Raw genomic sequence first — 22,313 nt, forward strand, 5'->3', positions numbered from 1 at the left:
CCAGATTGACCTGAGATAAAATCAGGCATTTCTTAAGCTGGGTGATAGTGTCATACTGAACTCAGAACTCCCTGCTATGCCAAATGCTTCAGACTGAATTCTATGAGGGTTTAGTTTCCACAGTTATAAAACTTAAGTTAGGGAAAAGCAGAGAAATGAAATTTAAATCAGAAAAATGAAATTGAACTCTAAGAAATGGAATCTAAAGGTTAGGCTGATGTGGAAAAAGAGGAAACAAAATTTATGGAGGAAAGACATAAATTAGAATGAGGAATATGTTATGAGATGTAATCAGTGGTGAGGACTCATACTCATGATGGGGAATTAGACATTTTGGATAAACCATAACCTCTGTACTACTCAACCAGTGGAGAATCAGTTTTTCAGGGTAAAAAGGCTCTGCTTGTGTACTCCAAGGGCGTATTCACTAGATTAGGATCTAGATTCATCAGCAAGTCAATGAAATTCTTTACAATTCATGTCAGCTCCTAGTTTTGAAAACAACCAGGGACACCTGATAAGATCATTCTGCAATTACAACCCTCCCACCCCTCCTATGATTTTTTGTCTTTGTAATCCCTGCAAGTATGGTCACCTAGAGTTCAGTTCTACCTGGGCTCCCAAGTATACATGTGCACCTACTCAGGACAGATACAACTCTTTTGCCTTTTAGACTGAACTCTGGGAAAAAAGGTTGACTTAAGATTCATTCTCCTCCTGAGAGGAGGATTGTAATGTAACCATAGGGATAACTTAGCCAAGTGGCCTTCTGATTTCTAAGGTACAGTGAGACATAAAACAAGGAGATGGATGCTTCCCAAAGGTGCTTGCCAGTGTCACGAGGTATATGTTGTATGACATTGGTTTTGAATTTTAATAGAAATGGGCCACTAATCTGTATATAAGAATCACTGCAACTGCATGTTGACCAAGTTTTAAAATGTAATATTATCTGTTTTACTGTATTTTATTAGACATTTGCTATTTAGACTTCATTCAGGAGTGTGGGTTGCAGGTGAGTGGGCCAAGTGTTTGACACACCTAGTATATAATTCAGTGGAACAGGAATTACCTATATTTGTAGCATCCTCCTAAGATGTCTATTAATAGACAATATTATATTGATTACTATACTGATTACATCAAGCATATAACATTCCGTGGCCTCCGTCATAAGACCCATGATCATACAGAAGAGATCAATTTGTGTACTGTTTTCCATACAAGAAAATTTAAATGAGCAAAAAAAGTTTACTATCCAGAGTATGACATGCAGTTTTATGATCAAATAAACAGCCTGAAAGATCTGTAGGTACTCTCAAAATGTAAAAATAAATCTAGAGAAAACCTAGCTTGTTGAAAAATCTGTGAAAGAATGAGGACAAGAATCACCAGGATGGGCTGTGATTTTCAAGTTAGAAGACAATATTCATAGTCAAGAGATTGTTGGGGTTCAGGGGTGTTGTACCACAAAAGTATATTGGGTTTACTGGTCAGTGTTTAAAAGAATTTGTAGGTTTAGATCTTTTCCAAATCAAAGGGCAAAGAGTTTATTACACTGCTAGAAGAAGGCTAAATCCATAAAGATTCTTAGCAAGGAAAGGGGTTTTAACAATAAACAAGGGGCCTAAGACTCCATTAAGAAGAAAAATATCATTATGGGGGAGATGGATTTAGACACAAGTGGGGGATTAATGATAGGCTAACCCCAAAAGGAATTAGAGCTCTAAAAGTGGTTATCTATTGGAATGCTTACCAAGTAGACTAATCACAAAAAGGAGTTAATTAATTAGTGAAGTACAGGTAGGGTTTTTAATAGGGGAAATATAAGGGGAAGGGAGCCTGACCTCATACCTTGGCTTTCTGATTAGTTATGATGGTTTTTGTCAATGAGAGGAACAAAAGACCTAGTGAAGAGGAAAAGGCCCTCCATAAGGCTCAGATGATCCCACCAGTGCTCTTCCCCACTTGCTTAGGGGAGTAGCTAGGCGTTCAGACTGTATACAGTAATTCAGGCTCTTTCTGTCAATGTCTGTCTAGCTACCAAGGATTCCTCAAGATCACAAATCCATTAATATATTGATATTCAATATTAATGTCAACAACAGTAACAAGAAATCTTATGGAACATAGTGATAAATGCTATCTGATTCCCATCACTGGAAGTCAACAAGAGTTTGGGTCACTTCCTTTAGGTTATGCTGTAGATAAAGAGGATTCCTGTTCAAGTAGAGTCCAAAGTACATGATTAATGAAGTCCCTTCCTCCTGTCTTTCCCTGGAGGCCACAACAGGAGGTTTTGCATTGGGAAGCAGCTTGGGAGTGTTGAAAGCTCAGTGAGCACCACGTTGGTACCACCTATACTACAGAGGCTCAGCAGCAACTGAGAAGTAGTCCCCCCCATCCCTTGGACTACTTATTCTGCACAGGTTGGTCAAACTCCATGATGCTAGTAGCAGAAGCAAACTGCTATGAGTCTAGTGGTTAACATGGGGCAGTAAGATCCATCACGTTAAAATCAGTGAGAAAAATGTGAAGCTTAAAAAGGTTAATGAGATAGTTTCTGGGTAATTTAATCATTTTATTAATAAGGCCAGCAGCTTAATAATAAAAGGATGGTCATTTGGCAGTATCTCTTAGACCAAAGACAATTGTGATGGCAGGACTCTTCAAAACAGAAGGTAGTCCATCAAACAGCAATCAAATCTAATTAATGATTGGAGGTAGACTATATTAAAATGAATGCTTGAGTGTCTGTTGGATAGGGAAAAAATCTCTATGCCAGACCACCCATGGGTTTAGGCTATCAATTCAAAGAATCTTTTTTTTCAATGAGGGACAGAGAGTGACCCCTGGATGGAGTAATTATCTCTATTCAGAACATTAGTCTATTTAGATAAAAGGTTGGTTCCCACCCAAGCTTGAGTAGGACACAAAGGGTTTCCCCTCTCTAGATTAAATATTCCCTGCAAGGTTGGGTGTTGTCTGACCAAGATAAGAAGAGCCAATACAGTCTCACTATAAGTGATGTCCTTCAAGAAAAAGCAATTTTTAAAAATGAGGAATTTAGAAAAATGAAAGAGCTTCTCATCTCCCTAAGATATTGGTTATTAATAATCATTTCTCAAAAAAGCCACATAAAGAATCTCTTGAAGTGAGGTGGGGATGGAAATTCAAGGTTCTTGTAGCTACTAAAGAACCAATTTTTTCACTTTGCTCCATTACAACTCTTCAGAATTTTGAATACAGGGCTCATATTCCTGCCCTGCCCTCCACTGTCCATTCTTCTCTAGCCTATATAAATTTAATGATTTACACTTTTAAGATGATCCCTCCATGTAGAAACGGATTTCTTTTTAATTTACAAACAGTAAATGCAGTGAAGGAAACTGGTAGCTCCTCTGGCTGAGGGAACAGAAGTTGAAGGTCTTTAAGAGTCCATCTCTACACCTTCGATCTTGTAATTAGGCAGGTAATCTTGTAATTCATTCAGCAGGTACATCAACCATGTCCACTATCTCTTAGTTCATTTTGGCCAATAATTCTTCCAGTTCTGGCCGAGCTTTGAACCGCTCTTTGTAAGCCTCCTCAGTGTGCTGGAGAAGGGGAAGAGAAATAATAGGCATTATTCTCCTTGAAGCTCACAGATCCTGACCTGACATCATGACATTCACAAGCTCCCTCATAATAATAGCAGCTCACAGTTACCCCTAAAGAAATAATAATAGCACATCACAGTTTCCTGATAATAAAGATGAAGAAGTAACACACACAAAACCCTTCCAGAATCATAAGAGCAGCACCTACTTCTATGACAATTGGCAGTATAAAGAAGCCGTGATTAAAGGGGTGCTAATATTATCCTACTTTCCAGAAGAGGCTAAGAAACATAAGAATTGTTCAAGGGCAGAGGGCCAGGAAAGATGCCAGAATCAGGATCCCAGTTACAAGACTTCAGGGCAAATTCCTTTCATGCCAACCTGTTTCTTTCCTCAAAAATGCTCCATCTGGATCTCTACTTGACAGACTTTGAAGAGAATCTGCTTCCTCTGTCCTGGCTAGCAACCACTATGCTTGGGATCCTTCTGTGCATTCAAAGAACTGCAGAGAAGGAAGGTCCTCTTATATAAGGATTCATTATAGTAGGAAGGTGACCCTGGACTTTCACTGTCTATGCTAAATATGAACTATGCTTTCATTGCAGACTCAGCAACTGAATCTATTGTCCAAGTTCCAAAAAAGGGAAGAGAAAGAGGAGGGAAAGAGGGTGAGCATTTATTGCGTCTGTTATGTGTTTAGTGCTAAGTGTTTTGCAAATAGTTTATGATTTGAAGACATAAATGTAAAAGATAGTCATCGCTAAGGGATTCGACATTATGGGATAGTTTTTTGGGGGTGTTACAGCAACTCATGAAGCCAGCTACTAAAGAAGGTTCAATCTGTACCAGTGAAAGCAGTGCCCACACTGATCAAATCACAGCTCTGTGAAGTATAAGCACCTTTCCCTCAAGCTCTTTCTGCAAGTATCAAGTAACGCTCCAAAAGTTACTGATTCAGGTCTCTAGACCTCCTGGTGAAGCATCAATTAACTACACATGGAAAACCAGGGCAATGCTGTTTTAACATAGGGGAATTACAATTAATGCACCAGCTCTTCAAGCCACTAAAAGAAAGGTTTCTGAAGTTGCTGAGAGACTGGGGAAAGGCTCTATAGAAGTCGGTCCAATGCTTCATATTATGTACTGAAATAACTGAAAAATTCTCAGTGGAGGGAACACAAATGCCTTTCAGCAAACATTTATTAAACACCTATTCTGCATAATGTTTTGTGTCCACCACAAACACTCTTTTGGAACTGCTCAGCAAAGTATAGTGGAGAGATCACTGGATTTGAAGTCAGAAAAGACCTAGGTTTAAATACTATTAGTTTTATTTTGATTGTGAAAGGAAATTTTATTATTTAGCCATAAATGACAATCCTCATTATCTACTACTACTTCCTTTCAGAGACTTGGTAACATTCTAATCAAGTTATAGCCCCAAGATTAAAAGAAAAATTGGTAGGGGAGTAGGACTGGTCTGTTCAGAAGGAGAAAAGATCAAGAGTTAGTCACAGCATCTGGCTAAAAACTTTCAACTCACTAAATATAAGCTAATATGCAATGGAAATAGCACTGGAGTGGGCACTGAGGATCTGGATCAAAGGATGATTATCTTACAATGACCACTAGGCAATTAACTTGACCCCTCTGATCTTCATTTTCCTCATCTAAATAAAATTGGGTAGGTGGGAAGCAGACTAGATGTTTGGTTGAAAGAACTGGGGATTCCTGAAGACTTGAGTAAATACTGGAAATATTAAGTATTTGCAGGATTGACATGGAGAAGCTGGATCAGGCTGTCTGCTTGGCTCTAGAAGGCAGAACAAGTTTCTGTAGAATGATAAGACCTATAGCACAGATAACAAAACAATATCCGTCTCAAATATATACACCAAAGAGTATAATATCTAAATACTTAAAGAAAAAATTTAATTAAACTAGAGGAGACAATAGAGAATAAAATATTAATTGCCAAGGACTTCAGATAAACAATTCTAACAGAAAGATAAGATAGTAAGGAACTAAATAGAAGTTTAAAAAAGATCTGATAGCCCATTGTTGATTAATGAATAGAAATATATATATTTTTCATTCTTATAAGGTACCTTTACAAATAAATTCTAAGGCATAAAGACTTAATAAAGACATAAAGAAAAAAAATTTTTTTTGTTTTGGATTTTTTGGAGACTGGATCTCCCTAATTTACCTGAGTGGGCAACATAGCAGTCACTCTTAACTAATTGAGTAGGTTAAAGTTTCTGGGCCAGTCAGTTTGGGACAGAACTACTCAATTAGTAAGGCCAGGTTTGTTTGGCTCTCCCTATTTAAACTAGAATCTTTCCACTGCTTGGGTCTCATTACATTTGACACTGGACTTAGTGTATAACCCAATCAGCATCCACTCTACTGTAGCTAACAACTCTGAACTCAAGGAATCTACTAGCCTCAGCTCCCTAATGTCACGAATTAGAGGCAACAAACAAGACATCCTAAAGATCCCCTTTAAAGACCAAAATGCAATAAAAACTATAGTAAAGGAAATCTGAAAATAGAATTCAAACTTAAGTGGAGACTAAAAGAAAAAAATTCCTAATAGCTTTTAAAAAATGAAATATGATGGTCAAAGTATACACATAGTTCTCAAAAGAAGAAAAATGAGCCATGAACAACCATATAAAAATGTTCTAAATTATTGATAATAAATAAACACAATTCTAAAATTTCATCATCAAGCTAGCAAAGATGGATGGTAAAATTGGAAAACGATGATTATTGGGAAAAGCTACTGGAGAACAAGTACACAAAGCAAGAAAGTTCTTGCCACTGTCAAACATTAGAAATAGCTATAATTTTATCAGTGGAAATGACATTAAAGAGGTATCCCATGTCCTTTACTAGTAAAGATCACAAGACCTTTTAGTCTGACTTGAAACTGAAACCTTCTTTATATATAACCTACCCTATTAGAATATGAGCACTTTTAGAGCAGTGCCTACCTTGCTTTTCTAACTGTATTCCAAGAAAGCAAGTAGCAAAGTGCTTAGTAAATTTTTTGTTCATTTATTCAGAGAAATGTACAGTTGGTGGAGTTGTGAAGTGATTCCCACCAAAAATCATGAAATTGTACAAACTCTTTGAGCTAGCAATTACTACTAGGCTTATAACTCCAAAAAGTTCAAAGAAAGAGGGAGAGGACCAATATGTATAAAAATTATTGTAGCTGTGATTTTTGTTATATCAAGGAAATGTAAAGAAAGGGAGAACTCATCAATTAGGGAATTGCTGAACAAATTATGATATATGAATGTAATGGAATATTACTGCACCAAAAAAAAAAAAAAAAAAAAAAAGTGAAGGAAGAGATGGAACCAGGAGAATATTTCTATATACTTGCAATTCACTGTAAAGGAAAACAATTTTGAAAGACTTAAGAACAATGAAAATTGTAATGAGCAATAATAATTCTAGAAGACAGTAACTGAAGTCTATTTCTTACCTCCTGACAAAGAACTGATGGAGTACTAGTGCCGAATAAAACACATATTTTTCAGACAGTTGATCCATGGAGATATTTTGCCTAACTACATTTAATTGTTACAAGAAAGGCTCTGAAGGCAAATTTCAGCTCAATATGAGGAAGAATATTCTAATGCTTCCACAAGGGAGAAAGTGAACTCATAAAGGAAGGAATTACCAATGGATGGAAATGTCAAACCAAGACTAGTTTGGGAAGGTAGTGGATTTCTGTGCCAGGTGAGTGGGTAGGCGACATGCTCCAAAGTCCCTCATCTAGAAGTCTATGACTTTAAAGGAGGTTTGGGGTGTTTGGAGACTATTCTAACTATGGGATGCTCTTACAGGGTTCAGCCCCATCCTTTCCCATGAAAGTTATGGGGAGGAAGTTTAATATTCACATTGTTGCCCTGCATATGCAAAGGACTCTTTTTTTCAAAGACCATTCTCTATTCTTATCACTGGATCAAGCAACAATTCCAGTGACATCATCTTGGACCTCATCATCCAGAGACCAAAAATAGGACCCAAGTTTGACATCTACTTTGGGAGCACAGGTGACCACCAGGGGGCCTTGGTTTACACAAATCTATTTTCATCAAGTCCCTCTACAAACCCACACATACCTCCCTTACTGACAGATTGACTCCTTCTGGCAGATTGCTTTGAAGAATTTCCAAGAAAATTGCTGCAAATGTGGAACTCAAATTGCTGATCTGCAAACAGAATGAAAAGCCAGTTGATTTAAAGCCAGAAAGCAAATGTGCTGAAGGAAAACTAGGTTCCAGCCTGCTAACAGTGTACTTCCTTCCCTCTTTATATTCTTATATCCTTTCCTTTTTTCCTCTACCCCTTTAGGAATGTTCCTGAGAATTTTTCCTTCCTCTGGTCTTGTCATTTTGACTCTGTCTCTGAGCTAGGTTACTAAAACTCAGATATCACCAATAACCATTTTTCCTCAAATGTGTCTTTTTTTATTTTATCTTTTTTTGTAAATATGACCTGGCTGACCATTTCTACTTCAAGAAAAGTTAACTAGCATTTATTAAGTGTGTCAGGCATCCTGTTAAATGCTAGGGATACAAGAAAGGCAAAAACAGTTCCTGCCTTCAGAGAGCTCAGTCAATGTGGAGAAAAGCTTTTGAGAAATTAGATACATGCAGGGTCAGTTGGAAAGGATCAGAGAAGGAAGGTACAGACTTTAGGAGGACCTGGGAAAAGCTTCTTTCAAGAGGTGAAAATGGAGCTGAGATTTAAATGAAGCCAGGGAAACCAGGAGGCTGAGACAAAGGGAAACCATTCCAAGTGTCAGTATTAGCCAGTGAAAGTGAACAGAATCTAGAGATAGTTTCTTGTGTGAGAAGCTGCACAGAAGTTAAGGACAATGGGTTATAGAATACAAGGAAAAAAGTAAAGTGTAAAGACAGAAAAGGCAGGAAGGGACAGGGTGGAAAGAATTTTAAAAGCCAAATATTTCATATATGATCCTGGATATCATAGGGGGAAGCTGACCAGTGGGGAGGTGGAGAGGCAGGGATGTCCTGGTCAGACCTGCTATTTAGGAAGATCACTTTGACAGCTGACTGGAAGATAGGCCGGGCTAGGGAAGAGACTTGGAACAAGGGGGCCAGGCAGTCAGACACACAATAACTAATGCAAGAGATGATGAGGGTCTGCATCAGGTAGTATCACAAAAGGGCAATGGTCATTCCCAGGAGGGAGGGACATACACAAAAGGAGTTGTGAAGGCTGAAATGAGAGAACTTTGTCACTGAGTTAGGAATCAAGGACAATACCTAGGTGTGAAGCTAGGTGATTGGGAAGAGGGTAGTACCCAACAGAAATAGGAAAGTTGAAAGACCGAATGGTTTTGGGAAGAAGATAATGAGCTCAGTTTTTCAGACGTGTTGAAAAATTCAAGATGTTTGTAGGACACAGTTTGAGATGCCTAAGAGGCAGTTAGAAACATAAGACTGACTGGAGGACAGAGGAGGGGCCAGCAGAGAGGATATGGCTCAATAAAAAGACTTGCGAATCATGAATGAGAACTGATGAGTTCAATAAGAGAAATAGTATAGAGGGGGAAGAGAAGAGGGCCAGGACAGAGCCTTGGAGGACAGTCATGTTTAGGTATCAGGAAACAGCAGAAGTCTAGTTTGATTGAAATGTGAGTCCAGAAAGGTAATTTAGACTCAGATTGTAGATGATATCAAATTTCATGGTGAGGAACTTGTATTTTTTATGTGTGCCAAAAAATGGGTAAAGCTAATATTTCAGGGGTTGTGGGAAGTCAAAGACACTTACTAATGCATTGCTGGTGGAGCTGTGAATTGGTACAACCATTCTGGAAAGTAATGTGGAATTATGCAAATGAAGTGCCTAAAATGTCTATCTTATTTGACTTAGCAATTCCTTGGCAAATACCAAGAAGTGTACCACCAAAATGAAAGGCTCCATACACAACAAAATACTGATAGCAGCACCTTTTTGGTGGAAAAGAACTGGGGAAAAAATTGGATATTGATTGATTGCAAAAGAGTAAATAAACTGATACATGTAATGTATACATGTAATGTACTGGGATATTATTGTTATAAAATACAATTGACAAGATGACTGAGAAAAGCACATATAATTTTGCATGTACTGATGCAAAGTGAAATAAGCAGAACCAATGAAATTTTATATAAACATACATATACACACACATATGTATGTAGTAGTTATAACAATGACAGGAAAACAACCACACACCAAAAAAAGAAACTAGATATTCAGAAATAATAAAGGATAAAGTTTAACTGCAAAGAAAAGCTTTAAGAAGATCCCTTTCCCTGATACTCTATAGAGTATCTATACCCTCTATAGAAAGGGTCACCTGACCCAAGTGAGTAAGGTAATAGAAAGAACACTGGCCTTGTGTCAGAAAACCTGACTTTGAATCGTATCTCTGCTTCTTGCTAGTATAGTCAAGGTAGCTGATAATCTTTATAGAGGTATGTGTGTGGGAGGGTAAGTCTTGAGTATAAGCACTGCCTATCATATGTTTTCAACATTTTGATCAGTTTTACTCGATTTTTTCTTCTTCTTCCTCTTTAAAATTTTTTTTAAAGAAAGGAAGGTGGGATAGAATGGGTGAGCTAGAAGCATCTGCAATGGCTCATAATAGAAGACTGGAATTAAAATCCTTAAAAGAACCAGACCTTTGGCTTCTGTCTACTCTAAGCATCTGGTCTGGATAGAATCCCAGAAATGGCATCAATGCCCACAGCTTACCTGGACCACTCGTTCATGGGTAGTAAGGACTGAATCCAATAACATCTTGTTGCTTTGCTCCTGCATCTGCAATACTTCCATGGTCTTGGTGGGCAGAGCATAACTGCAGAAACAGTTTCAGGCATCAAGAGATTTATGTAGTTACTTAGTAATTGCAAATATTTCTTTAATCAACCTGTTTCACTCAATGAAATAATATAATGATAATACTAGTAACTCCTAATCCCATGGCACATTATAGTTCTGAGGGTTAGTTTTGTTTTTTGTACAAAGCAATCGGGGTTAAGTCACTTGCTCAATGTTACACAGCTAGTAAGTGTTAAGTGTTTGAGGCCAGATTTGAACTCAGATTCTGACTCCAGGGTTGGTATCTCCATCTAGCTTGCTCCTTTAAATAGTTTTTAAAGATCTTTCCTAACAATATCTGGTGAGGCAGGTAGTGAAAATATTATGGTTCTCATTTTACAAGAGGAAAAAAATGAGAGGTTCATAGAATGTTAAGAGTTGAAAGGGACTTCAGAATTCACCTAATCCAACTGTTGTTTCAACAAAAATTCATATTCCCAAAATTTTGGGGGTCTTTCTCTAGATCTCCTGACATCATACCAGTGAATGTGTGGGTATCCACTGATTACCTTGTCCTTTACTCTTGATGTATTATTAGTCTACCTCTCTTTGGATCATTTATCACTAATTCAACTCAGGAGGCAGTTACTGAGTAGAGTACTGGGGACACAGAGGGAAGAACAAAATGGTCCTGCTCTCAAAACACCTACGTTATATTAGATGCCATTCTTCATGATACTGCTTCTGCACATCCCCTCTCTGCTAATATGCTGCAGCCCCCTCACGCCCACCATGAGCTTTTCTCATTGCTGACAATAAAAGGATCTGCAATCTTCATTCTTTGATGAAGGTGCTGTTCAATGATTCATCACTGTAGAGTACCACTAAAAGCATAGTGATGTTCAGAAAATGGGCCTTTGTTTCAGGGAGGATTTTGGAGTCATTCAAAGCACAATCTGATGTTAATCTAGTTATTTTTCCCTTGCTGTTCTACATATGAGAAAACTGAGGCCCAGAAAGATAAGAGAGCACCGCCTCATACCAAAATCTCCCAGTCCTAAAGGGACCATGATTTCAGTGAGTTTGGATAAACACTACATCTGCTCAGATGAATAACTTTGGGGCACAGAATCTCCCAGAGAAGCCAAGCTTTTCCAGGGATGAAGTCAATCTGCTCAAGAGCCCACCTTATTATCAATTACAACACTAGAGCAGTCCTCTAGGTCACCTGTTCTTCAAGTTCATTAACTTAAAACTTAATGGGTTAAAATAACTTAAAAAAGAAGAAACATTTCTTAATAGTTTGGGTTCTTGCTTTTCATATTTGACCCAAGTGAATAAGGTAATAGAAAGAACACTGGCCTTGTGTCAGAAAACCTGACTTTGAATCGTAACTCTGCTTCTTGCTAATGTAGTCAAGGTAGCTGATAACCTCTCAAACCTCATTTCCTTATGGATGATATGAAGATAATATTTATGCTCTCAACCACACAGAGAAGTATCAAATGCAATAATTTATGTAAAAACCACTTTGCAAGCCATAAAATGCAAAACAAAAACAAACCCAGTTCTCATTAACATCATCACCATCACAGGGTTGAAGGAAAACTGTTTATTTGAAGGATTAAAGCTAGGAAAGGTCTTGGATATGAGATGAGGTGAAATTAAACCAAATGAGTATCATCTGATCTAATCAAAATGAAATACAACGTTAACATCTGTGCATCTAGCAAGTTCAGGGCAAAGGGAGGGCTTTCCTGGCACAGAGCACCCACACAGCACCTACCTCTCCTCCACTTTAATGGAGTAGTCGTTGCAAAGCTTGTGAACATACTTGGCGTAGTTCTCCACCAGGGTCATGTCATAAGCTATCAGGTGAACATTTAACACTCCATAACTGTGATCTGTCCCCTGGGAAATTGGTTTCATCTCAGTCTTCCCTATTTTCTTCTTGGACTTAAGGAAATAAAAAGTGAAAAAAAAATTACCTTGACATCAGACAAAAAACTTGGCTCTTTTCAACAATGAGGTGATTCAGAACAATTTCAATGGACTTGTGAAGAGAGAGTCATTTGCATCCAGAGAGAGAGGACTATGGAGACTGACTGTGGATCACAATATAGTATTTTCACTTTTTGTTGTTGTCTTTGTTTGCTTTTTTTTCTTTCTTTTTCATTTTTTTTTCCTTTTTGATCTAATTTTTCTTGTGCAGCATGATAATTGTGGAAATATGTATAGAAGACTTGTACATGCTTAACATATATTGGATTACTTGCTAGTTAAAGGAGGGGAGTGGGAGAAAGGGAGGGAGAAAAAGAACACAGGGTTTTCAAGGGTGAATATAGAAAACTATCTTTGCATATATTCTGAAAATTAAAAGTTATTATTAAAAATAAAAAAAGCAACAAAAAAATCAATAGTTAAAAAAAAAGAAAGAAATTTAATTCATGACTTTGGATGACTGGTGGAGAAGCATACCATCTGACTCTTGGCAAGGGTGACAAATGTTTGCTGGGCTAGCCTGAATTAATCCTGGAGGCCAGAGAACGGAACTGGCGATAGGGAGTTGGGGAAGGGGGGAAGAAACAGTGTGGGAGGTGAATCAGTATGGCATCAGTATGGCAGCTGGGTGCAGGACAGTAGGGTGGCCAATGACTACCAAGCAGTCCGGGCCTGCGGTGACACAAGCCTGGGAGAAGGTGGTGGCAGGGGTGGGAGGAAGAAAGTTACCAGGTAGGAATGACAGGAGCAAGTAACTGAATGTGGGGGGGGCGGGAGGGGAGAAGAGGGGAGGAGCTAGAGTGTGACCTGGAAGGTCAGGAGGCTAGGAAGGTGATGACCCATGATAAGGAAGTATGTAGAGAGTTTAGGGGGAAGTAGGTTTAATTCTGAGCAGGATGATTTAAGATCTAATTTGAAATGTCCAACAGGCAGCTGGATGGAAAGACCAGGATAGAAAGGTTTCCGTCCAGTTAGTTGTTCAAGGATCACCCCAGTTAGGCTCAGAGAAACTCAACAATTGCCAGAGGCTGTCCAACAGGGAATGGTCACCACGGCTCTGGAGGAGTATGAGAGGGCTGCTGTAGTGGAAAAAGTACTGGCTGATGAAGCAAGACAGCTCAGTCCCATTCCCGATTCCAACATTAAGTCTCTGTGTCACCCCAAGCAAGTCAGTCCACCTCTCAAGGTGTTAAAAGTTCCATTACCTGTAAAATTTGAGGAAACAGACTAAATCCGAGTCTTAATCTGGGGTCCATGAACTTTAAAATAAAAATTCTGATAAGATTATTTCTATATAAATGTAAAATTAATTTTAAAACATTGCTTTGAGAAGGGTCCACAGGCTTTGCTGATTTAATCTCTGATTACCTTTCCAGAATAAGGCTCCAAAGATAGGCTATAGTCTCTGCTGATGGAGGGACTGAATCCAGTGTTCCCTCCAGTTCTATAATTCTACAACCTACCTATTGTATCTTTCAAATGACTTATAAGTTTAATTTTAAATAAAACTTAAATAAAAATAAAACCAATGAAAATTGATATAGAAGAAAAATGATAACACATACAACACACACGTATATTAACAACTCACTCTTTATAAAGTTATAACCTATCTCTCAGAAAGGAACTTTAGAACAGACAGGAATAGGATTAGAAAGTCAGACCTGAGAAGAGAATTTAAAACATGAAATACAGGACATAAAAGTTAGAACAGAATGAAGAATATACAACACAAAACATCCAAAACTTTAAGGGACATTAAAGGTCATTATGTTTAACCCCATCATTTTATGGAGGAAGAATATGAGCTTCTGAGAAGTTAAGATGATTTCCCTCAAATCATACAACAAAGGCTGCTGGCAGAACCAAAGGGTCCAGTGGTCCAGTGGCTGAATCCCATCCTCTTCTTGCTCCATTGCCACAAACTGAGACAAGAGGATCTGCCTTGAGAAATGAATGGGGCTTATAGCTATTTTGCTAACAATCAGTGTGTAGGACAGAAGGAAATGTTTGGAAATCACACTTAACAAACCATGGTTCATCTTTATCTAAAACTGTCATTTGTGTCCATTCCCATCTGATCCTCACAAGGAGAGAGGTTATGTAAGTAAGACTCTCTTTTTTAATATCTGAGGAAGCTGAAGCTCAGGATAAGAAGTGACTTCTGCAAGATTACAAAATCATTAAGCAACAAAGCCAGTTCTGGAGCCTGGGCTTCTCATTCTGTCCACCATGTCACCTCTCCAAAAAGCACAGGCACTGCCCGAGTCGGCAACTTCTACCTTGGCTGAATCAACAAACAGACTGCACCAGGCTGGGAGGGCTGCAGTTGGAGCTGTGAGGAATGCTAACATCCCCCAGCCTTGGGAGAGGGTCATGGCTGAGATTTTCCAGCAGAGATGAGCACAAGTTCCACGGGCAGGGCCAGCAGAACTCCATTGGTTTTTGGAAATGCTCCCATCATCAGAGAACAAAGCCAGAAAAACAGACTGCAGCGTTGGCTGGGACATTCAACCTCAGCTTGGATGGTGACGGTCTGGCCAAAGTCCTTAGGGGTAGGCACCTAGAACACACTATTGCTCTAGGACACAAGGCTACACACTTACCTAACTTCTCCAACTCCAAAATACCTAGTGAAAGCTCTGCACACATCAGGTGCTTAATAAATCCTCTGTTGAAAAAAGAGATGTCTATTTTTCCTGCACTTTGATGAAAAAAGGTACTTACCATTGTTTATAAAAAGGTATTTGTCATTGCCTGCCTCTCTGTTTGTACTCTCTCTCTCTCTATGTTTATATATAAGTGCCTCCCCTCCTGTCCTCCCTTCTCTAAAGACTCCTAAAAGGGGTAATCCTGATTGTGTCTCCTCGATGTTTAAATTGTTTCTTTCTGGGAGCTTTAATTATTTTCTTCGTGAACTGATAATTTTGGAATTTAGCTATAATATTCCTTAGAGCTGGTTTTTTTTTGTTTGTTTTTTTTTGGGGGGGGAGTGTTGTTTTCCAATGAGGTATTTTACATTTTCTCCTATTTTTTCATTTTTTAAAAATTTTGTTTGATTCTTAATAGCTTATTAAATCAATAGCTTCCACTTGTCCATTTATAATTTTTAGTGAATTATTTTCTTCAAATACTTTTTTTTCCCCTTTCTTAGTTGATCTTTAAAATCCTTTTTGAGTACTTCCAAGACAAACTTTTGAACCTGAGATCAATTTATATTCCTCTTTAAGGCTTCACATGTAGGCATTTTTGCCATAGCTGCTCTTTTCTAGTTTGTGTTCTGAATCTTCCTTGTCACCAGAATAGCTTTCTATGTTCAGGGCTTTTTAAACTTATCTGGCTAAGAGCCTCCCACTAGATTCCCCATATCATACTGCATTGGGCGTGCTCCCCCTCTACCCAAGTGAGACAGTCCTTTTTTGAAATCCTCCTATGTTATCTTAAGCTGGAAAATCGCTTTGCTATGAATTTTTGGGGGCTTGTTACTCCAGGATCCATTTAGAGAGGCAGCTAGATGGAACAGTGGATAGAGCACCAGCCCTGAAGTCAGGAGGACACTTCCTGGCTGTGTGACCCTGGGCAAGTCTCTTAAGTCCAACTGCTTCATCCCCAAAAAAAAAGGTAGTGGAATCTATTTAGAGACTTAATTAAGTGATAATTCTTTTTTTTTTTTTTAATAGCTTTTTATTTACAAGATATATGCATGGGTAATTTTTCAGCATTGACAATTGCAAAACCTTTTGTTTCAATTTTTCCCTTCCTTCCCCCCACCCCCTCTCCCGCAGATGGCAGGTTGACCAATACATGTTAAATATGTTAAAGTATAAATTAGATACAATATAAGCATATATGTCCTAGCAGTTATTTTGCTGTACAAAAAGAATCGGATTTTGAAATAGTGTACAATTAACCTATGAAGGAAATAAAAAATGCAGGTGGGCATAAATATAGGGATTGGGAATTCAATGTAATGGTTGTTAGTCATCTCCCAGAGTTCTTTCGTTGGGTGTGGCTGGTTCAATTCATTGCCGCTCTATTGGAACTGATTTGGTTTATCTCAATGTTGAAGAGAACCATGTCCATCAGAATTGATCCTCATATATTCTTCCTGTTGCTATGTATAATGATCTCCTGGTTCTGCTCATTTCACTTAGCATCAGTTCATGTAGGTCTCTCCAAGCCTCTCTGTATTCATCCTGCTGGTCATTTTTTTTTTTTTTTTAATAGCCTTTTATTTACAGGATATATGCATGGGTAACTTTACAGCATTAACAATTGCCAAACCTCTTGTTAAGTGATAATTCTGGGAGAAACCAGGAAGAGCTCAGCTGACTTCCTGCTTCTCTCTGATATCTTGGCTCTGCCCCTACCCAACTTACTGTAAGAGTCTGCTAATTGATTACCTACTTCCCATCTCTCCCTTCCTCAATGTACCCGCCACAGTATTACCAAAGAAATCTTGGTAAAACATAAATATGACCATTTCATTTCCCAATCAAAACTATTTGGTGACTCCCTACTGTCTCTGGGTTGTTGTAGTCATTTTTCAGTCACGCCTGATTCTTCATGACACCATTTTAGATTTTCTTGGCAAAAATATTAGAATGATTTGCCATTTCCTTCTCCAGCTTATTTTATAGATAAGGAAACTGAGACAAACAGGGTTAAGTGACTTATTCAGAGTCACACAGCTAGTAAGTATCTGAAGACATGTTTGAACTCAGGAAAATGAGTCTTCCTGACTCTAGGCCTGCTACCTATTATGCCATCTAGCAGCTTGTGTGTGTGTGTGTGTGTGTGTGTGTGTGTGTGTGCGCCCATACATTTATATAAAATACAAATCCCTCACCTGGCACTTAAAGCTCTTTGTGATCTCAATGCTACCCACCTTTCCAGATTTAATACCCATTTCTCACCTTCATGTACTCTCTGTTCTAGCCATTTCTGTCTCCCAAATCTGACATTTCATCTCTCCTTTATGTACCTAATAACCATTAGTTCCACATGCCTGGAATATAATTATTTTCATCTCCACCTCTTAGAATCCCATTTCCTGATAGCCCAGGTGCTGCTACTTCCCACAAAAAACCTTTCCTGTTGCCTCATATTGTTAGTATTCTTCCTCTCCTCAGATTATACTCTATTCATCTGTAACTTATTTATCCCCTTAAAAAATATGAATTCCTAGTAGGGATAATAACATTTACACTATTTGCCTTATGGTTGATACTGAAAGACCCCTGTAAGTCTTAAAATTTTAGAAAGATGTAAATCATGCCTCAAAAATATTATTGCTCATAACTAATCTGTAAGTATATAAATGTTTTCAGTATTTATGAATGCCAATTATGACTAAGATTAATTCAAAATGATTGTCACTTTATCTCTGATACCCTTTCCAGTTCTCTCAGTTTAAATTATGTTTATTATCAAATATAAATGAATCTTTAAAAAAAATATCACTTCTTCAACAGCAGGAAGTCCTTAAATCAGTCAAATTTTATTAAGTGCCTACTATGTGCAAGACATTGTGCTAAGCTCTAGGAATACCAAAAGAGACAAAAGACTGTCCCTGTTCTCAAAAAGTTTTCTGTCTGATCTGATTGCTAGCAAATCTGGGTCCCAGAAAAAAGTTGGGCTGACAAGCCAAATAGCTCTGGGAAGTGCTAATGGGACTCCACATGGCACTATCTGGTCTGGGTGCCTTTGGGCACAAATCTGGGGACCATAGGCCCAATTTGGTTCTGGGTAGCTTTGTGTGTAAAAAGCAAAAAAACAAAAAAAATCACATCTGGGCAGTCTCTGTGAAGGCAGGGAACGTACCAGATTGGAGAGTTTGGAAGCCTAGTTAATCTCTGAAAAGGCTCATTTTGGGTTTCTGGGAGAGACAGTCGACCTGAAAACTCCCCTCACAGAACTCCTCAGATATCAGGAATTTGCCCTTAGTTTGTATTTGTTAAATGTTGTATCTGTGCAGTCTGTGTTTGTGACTTGTTTGTCTGTTGTGTTGATTTAAGGAGCTCTGTTTAGTTTTAAGAACAATGATTAAGAAATTTGGCAATTGGTCATTTCAGTATTGCAAAATAAAAAAAAATGCTTGTGAGTATTAACTTCTTTATTGGACTTAATTGTAACCTGTTTGCACTAATTTGAAAAAAAAAAACCAAAACGAACAGAGAAAGTTTGGCTGCTTTTAAAATCTGGTAGAAAAGCTCTTTTCGAAGACTGTTAGAAGAAAAAAAGGGGGAGTGGGCAATAACACCTTATCTGAATCAGGTTGCAGCTCTGCCTGGTAAGGTAAGGTAAGGTAAAGGAGGTAAGAGAGAGAACAAAAGAAGCTGATGCCAATTACTTTGAAAAGAAAAAAAAACTCTGGCAAAGAAATAACCTCTTTATCTAGTCAAACTTTTAAGGGCCAGTTTTGTATGTATTAAGAAAAAAAAAATTATAACCAAATGGTTTGTTTGAAAATTTAATTAAGATTTAGGGAAACTTACTTAAGTGGGAAAAAAGAATATGGCTTATTGATCTATTGAATTTTTGGGGCTTTTATTTAAAGTGGTATTGAGATTCTGAAATTGTGGAATATATTACTATTGCCTTGGGCAGGCTAACTCTGTTTATTTTGGGTATAAGATCTTAAGAATTTGTTTGAATATTGAACCATTATTACTTGAAGACAAAATATTTTTAAAGCTGTATTTGATTTGATTCAGTTTGACAATAGATTGTTAAAAACAAAATCCTGATAACTTAGCTGAAGAGGTCATATATCCCCTAATTAGATGAAGTATGTCACCTTCTAAAACATATATCGGGTAATTTGTAAACATTATAAATTATACTTTTAAATTTTGTCAGCTCTGCTGGACATGCTTTATGGAGTTATTTAGCTGTTATATAACTTTATGGAGTTATTTAGCTGTTAACTATACTGTGAATCTTAAAAGTTTTGAGGAAAAAGAAAACTAAGAAAAGGAGGAAAGAAGTGATTTTTACATATATGGGACAAGGAAGGTTGATTTGCAGAAACAATTTAAAGTTTGAATGAAATATCTAGTTACATGGCAAAGTATTGATTTTGTTTAAATAATTTTAGTTGGTGTATTTGTTAAAATTTGAAACAACTATACATCATATGAGATTCCTATCCATTTTGTGATAGGTTATGTTATGTTTATTTGGCAATCATTTGCTGGAAATTGTGAAATTGATAATTAAGTAGGGGGTATTGTAGTGTTGAAATCTAAAAAAAAAAAAAAATCAAAGATTATTGACTTAATAGGTTGTTGGACAGAGAGGGAAACAGTATGTTGTAGTCAGAGAGAACAGAGAGAGATGGAATTTGGAATTTGTTGGAACGGAAGATAGTATGTTAGAATTGGGAAGAGAGAAAGATGGAATGTGTTACAAGGATAGTATTGGTAACTGAGGAGAGAGAGAGGGAAAAAGCATGTTGGAAACGGGGAGAAGTAGGTTGAGGAAAAAAAAAAAGGCAAGTCTTTTAATGGAAGGAACTTGCCATTTGTTTGCAGAAAGAAAACACACTGACTGACTAAATCCTGAGAAGAATTTGGCACCCTAAAAGTTAATTTTAAAGAGAATGGGAGAAGGAGAAAAGAGAAGGGATTTTTTGTTTTCAAAGGTGAAAATTTAACTTAACTTCTTTCTCTCCCCGCCCTTCCCTTCCCCATTATAGCTGCTTTTTAAGAAGTGAAGACAAACTCAGCTGGCTCTCTGCTGCAGAGAGAATTTTACTGTTTAAAGGAACAATCTACTTTTACAAGTTATTAGTGTTAATTCTGATAAGATTCTTTTATATGAAAATAGGATATTCTATGAGTTTTAATTGATTGTATTGAGTCATCCTAAAGTTATTATTTAAAGGGACTCTGAGAATAATGGTTTTTACCTTTGTCCCTTTGAACATGTTTCTGTTATGAACAATATGCAATTTAGAAATTTTCTAAGTATTGGGCATTTTCAAAGCAAAATGATTTGTATAATGTTGAACTTAAAAAAACCATCTACTTTAATATGAAAGCTATAAAAGCCTCTCAAATTAATTGCTCGATGCTGAATGCTTTGAGACAAGAGGCCCATGCATTAAGCTAGCTTTAGCTAGTCTAAATTCTCCATAATTAAAATACTGAAAAACAATCTCTGTTTTGCTTCAGTTTCTCTGGCGTTACAGAACAACTGGAGGTACAGAGTAGAGATGCAAATAAGGGATAACCAGACTTGTAGAATTCCCTTTGTGTCCTGAACTGCAAAACGGTTATGATTTCCTTAAAAAATATGAGGAAAATTAGTAGTTTCCTTATTAGCATTGCCCTATACTAATGAAATTAAGGATCCCAACAACAAAAAACATTATTTCATTCATTCTTTAAACCAACAAATTTATTGAGGACCAATATTCAGAAGGATCCACTTGGGAAACTGCAAAGTTTATATAAAAAAGAGGTACAAACTAAATGCTCTATTAAACTGGGAGTGAGGATGGCTATAAAGACCAGGTGACATTTGAGTCTGACCTTTAAATGATGGGTAGAAATTCATCAAGAAGGGTATTTTAAGTCAGAAAAGGAGGACTGAAAGCTACACTAGGTAGAGGAAACTAATATGAGAAAAGACCAAAAGTATATTGGAGCCAGACTGTGGAAGGCTTTGAATGCCAAGCAAAGGAGAACAAATGACTTGCAGGTGAGAAGAAAGTTTTAAAAGTTTCTGACCAAAGGAATCACACGACTAGATCTATGGATAAAGACTCTTCTGACAAGGATAGGGAAGATGGATTCAAAGAGGGAGAGAGTAGCAGCAAAAGATCCCTAGAGAAGTTATTACAATAGTCCAAGTAGGGGCCAAAAAATCTTTTATTTTATAAGGAGTTTTCGGACCAAAACTCCCAAAGCACTGAGAAGGCCTGTGCTCTATTCCACCACATGCACTTGGCACTTATCTGTATCAGCAGCAGCCGCAGTCACACTTCTACAACAGCTTAAATTCTGGCCTTGTAATCAGGAAGACATAAATTCAGATTCTACCTCTGACACTTGTGGACACTATGTGACCACATGCAAATAACAAGCTCTTAGAATCTTTGTTTTTTCATTTATAAAATGGAGATGATAATACCTACCTCATATCTGTGCGTTAAATGAGATAATTATGCATATTACTTTGCAAACTACATAAGCTACATAAATATAAATCATCACCATCATCTTTATTATTACATCTGGGTGCCTATTGTATATGCATAGATTATGCTAGTACTAGGGAATATAAAAGATTTATCTAAGCAAAATCCATTCTCCAATCTATTAGAGAAACAGAACAAGACCAAAATATTATTCACATATTAAGAAAAATACAGAACTATAGAATATTAATGTTAAATCTTAAAGGGACTCTGATAATAATAACAATGACAATAGCTAATATTTATATAGCATCTACTATGTACAGGCACTGTGTTAAAAGCTTTTCAAAGATTATCTCATTTACCCTGGGAGGCAGGCCGGCACTATTATAACCTTCATTTTACATTTGAGGAAACTGGAGCAGAGGTTAAGTGACTTGCCCAGAGTTACAGCTTGTGAACACCTGAGGCCAGATCAGAACTGAGAGGTTCCTAACAATGTAGATTTGTAGAACCTCAGAAACCAACTGGTCAAATTCACAGAAAAACGAAAATTTCCTGTTCTAAAAATTTGGCATATGGTTATCCTGGCTTTGCCTGAAAAATTACTAGTAGGAAAAAGCAGGAATTTAAGCTGGGTCTTGAAAAGCTAGCTAACAATAGTAACAATAATAGTTCCTATTTATATAATACTTGAGAGACCCAGTGAC

At 37.4% G+C, this 22,313-nt stretch overlaps 2 protein-coding genes across 3 annotated transcripts in view; one reads left to right on the forward strand and one right to left on the reverse strand.

Moving 5' to 3' along the window:
* LOC100922553 (cytochrome c oxidase assembly factor 4 homolog, mitochondrial) overlaps positions 1-22,313 on the forward strand; it is a 44,606-nt gene that overhangs the window by 15,661 nt on the left and 6,632 nt on the right. Inside the window, exon 2 of one of the 2 annotated variants that reach the window (XR_002769819.2) lies at positions 4,205-4,267. The gene's annotated coding sequence lies outside the window, so the exon portion shown is untranslated. Of the gene's footprint in view, positions 1-4,204; positions 4,268-15,099; positions 15,178-22,313 lie in introns of those variants that run through there. The other variant, XR_002769818.2, reaches the window with a different exon arrangement.
* The window catches only part of MRPL48 (mitochondrial ribosomal protein L48), a 60,105-nt gene continuing 38,679 nt past the window's right edge, over positions 888-22,313 (reverse strand). The window contains exons 5-8 of the mRNA XM_031961438.1: positions 12,244-12,413; positions 10,392-10,494; positions 7,742-7,831; positions 888-3,596 (exon numbers count right to left, since the gene is read on the reverse strand). Of these exons, the coding sequence (XP_031817298.1) occupies positions 3,522-3,596; positions 7,742-7,831; positions 10,392-10,494; positions 12,244-12,413 (438 nt within the window). The 3' untranslated portion in view covers positions 888-3,521. The remainder of the gene's footprint in view (positions 3,597-7,741; positions 7,832-10,391; positions 10,495-12,243; positions 12,414-22,313) is intronic.

This window comes from Sarcophilus harrisii, chromosome 3 (genome assembly GCF_902635505.1).
Source record: "Sarcophilus harrisii chromosome 3, mSarHar1.11, whole genome shotgun sequence".
NCBI classification, from domain to species: Eukaryota; Metazoa; Chordata; class Mammalia; order Dasyuromorphia; family Dasyuridae; genus Sarcophilus; species Sarcophilus harrisii.